The 2,166-nt window shown below is 41.5% G+C and overlaps 1 protein-coding gene across 1 annotated transcript; it reads right to left on the bottom strand.

The window, feature by feature from the left end:
* Nucleotides 1-583: 583 nt before the first annotated feature.
* LOC134387459 (UDP-glucuronosyltransferase 1A10-like) lies at nucleotides 584-1,489 on the bottom strand. The gene has a single exon (XM_063109923.1). The coding sequence runs from the start codon at nucleotides 1,487-1,489 to the stop codon at nucleotides 584-586; it is 906 nt and encodes a 301-aa protein (XP_062965993.1).
* Between the last annotated feature and the right edge of the window lie 677 nt (nucleotides 1,490-2,166).

Genomic DNA, 2,166 nt, shown 5'->3' with positions numbered 1-2,166 from the left:
ATCTAAGAATGTTAATACACTCTTGTTCATAAAAGCAAAAGGTGGAAAAAGCCTAAATATCTATCAATACTGGTTAGTTGAAAAACAATAGTGCATCCAAAGAAAAGACTTTTATGCAATTCTTAAAAGAGAAAGCCACATCTGTTGTGTGTTGGTCTATGAACGTGTCTATGATGAACTGAGAAGTGGAAAATGCAAGGGAAAGAACAATATGTCCAGCTGATACTACATTTTATTTTAATAAAACAGGTGGGAGAAGGTACAAGAAACACAGAAAATTCAGAACATTGGAAAATGCTAAGAGCTTTTCCCTGCAGGGGTAGCACAGGATTACCAAAAAGGAAGATTTCATTTCTTAATGTGTTTTTCAGTATTTTTCTAAAAACAGTATTCAAAATGCAGCCTGAAGATGAAATACAGTTATATCAATGGCATACACATACATGTCAATGAGGGAAGCTTTAGAAAATGTGCCAGCCCACAATCAAATGGATTGGCACTAAATAATTCATTAAACCAAAAACAAATACCAACTGTGACACCTATAAATGACAAATCACACCTCAGTAAGGAATCTCTTTGTTCAAGGTCCAAACCATATTATTCTTCGTGTGCTAAAGGAGGGATAACTCACCTGAGGCAGTGGCTTGCAGGGACTGCAGTTGATGCCACCAACAAAGAAAATGTTGGGCATCACAGGTCTGGGATAGTCCAACACAAAGTCAGTTCGTAACAACCAAATGGATGTGTGGCTGAAGAGATCAGATGCTGTCACAGGTGTCTGGAGAATTTCAGAGGCAATGTCTAAGGCACTTTTGAAAAGAATGGGGCAAAATAATTGCTCCTCCAAGTGGAAAATGTGGTTCCATATTCTCTCCTTGAAGGTCATGACATCTGAGAACCCTGAGAAAAGTCTGGGAACATAAGAAAGAGGACCGGGGCTCTGTGTACCTTCTTCAAGATAATTGCAAAATATCCCCCTGGCGAGGACCACAGATGGGAGTGAAAAATATTTGGCAACAATCAAGCCACACATGTCAAATGGATCCAGGAAAACTGCATCAAAAGAACTCTCTTTCAAGTATTCTATTAATTTCCTGTCATTAAACAAACTCCTACAATGTGAAAATAACAATTCCATAAAACTGTAGGCTGAACTCATGAGTAAAGAAAATACTCTTTGTGCTGGAGTTTTCCATTGATCATTGGCAAAAACCATGAACTTGTGATCCAAATCCTCCAGAGTGTAAGAAGTTGAATAAGTCTTTACTGTCCAATTTGACAATTTTCCCAGTTGCCAACTCACCCCTGGCATGACTACGACCACCTCATGGCCTCTGTGCATGAGCTTCTCCACAACCGAACGCATGGAAAACCAGTGGCTCCCATCCATGGGTACCACCAGCAGCTTGCCTGCCTCGGCCAGGCCACCTGTCAGCAGCAGACACACACACAGAGGGAGGGGGCCGGTCACAATTGCAGGAGCCATCACGTACCTGCGGCCCAGAGCAATCCCACTGCTTGGATCCTAAATCCGTGTGATCCAGTAGGTGGAAGAAGAACAGGCTCAACACCTGCCCCATGAGAGGGTGTATATTCCCACATTCTTAAAAATTTACACTCACTGCCAATGATTAACTCAGAAAAGCAATGATAAATGAGCAACATTTGCTGAGATACCTACTTGTGTGGTTTCCAGACAAGAGTAGACTATGATCTTTGTCTTGGGGACAGATCATGTACTGCAATGTGAGAATACTGACAGATTATTAAGCAATGCTTTTGGACTTTGAGGGCTCAGAGAAATAAAAAGTAAATTTGAATAATGTTTGTATTTTTGGAATTTGTCCCAGGCAAAATTTGGGTTTTATCATCACGCTACCAAAGCCTCCCTGTCCAGAAAGGGATTGGCATCCCAGGTTCCAAGTAAAGACTTCAAGGCCCTCAGCACCAACCTCTCCCCTGGCAGTGGGGTTGCTGTTGACAAGGGTCTCTTCCATGTACAGGCATTGATGCTTGTCTGTTCCATTTCCACAAGGATTCTTGTTTCGTGTCTGAATCCTCTGAAATGTTGAAATAAGATTGACAATCCACCTACATGGAACATCGCAGGGGTTTGATGACATGTTACTGTCATCTACAGTACTTTAAGTAGCTTTCCCTACA

This window comes from Cynocephalus volans, chromosome 1 (assembly GCF_027409185.1).
Source record: "Cynocephalus volans isolate mCynVol1 chromosome 1, mCynVol1.pri, whole genome shotgun sequence".
Taxonomy (NCBI): domain Eukaryota; kingdom Metazoa; phylum Chordata; class Mammalia; order Dermoptera; family Cynocephalidae; genus Cynocephalus; species Cynocephalus volans.
Note: the sequence above shows the minus strand (reverse complement) of the source record. Positions and strands in the feature narration are given on the sequence as shown.

Excerpts from the sequence above, each read along its gene's own strand:
- LOC134387459 (XM_063109923.1), bottom strand. The coding sequence starts at position 1,489 with ATGGCTCCTGCAATTGTGACCGGCCCCCTCCCTCTGTGTGTGTGTCTG.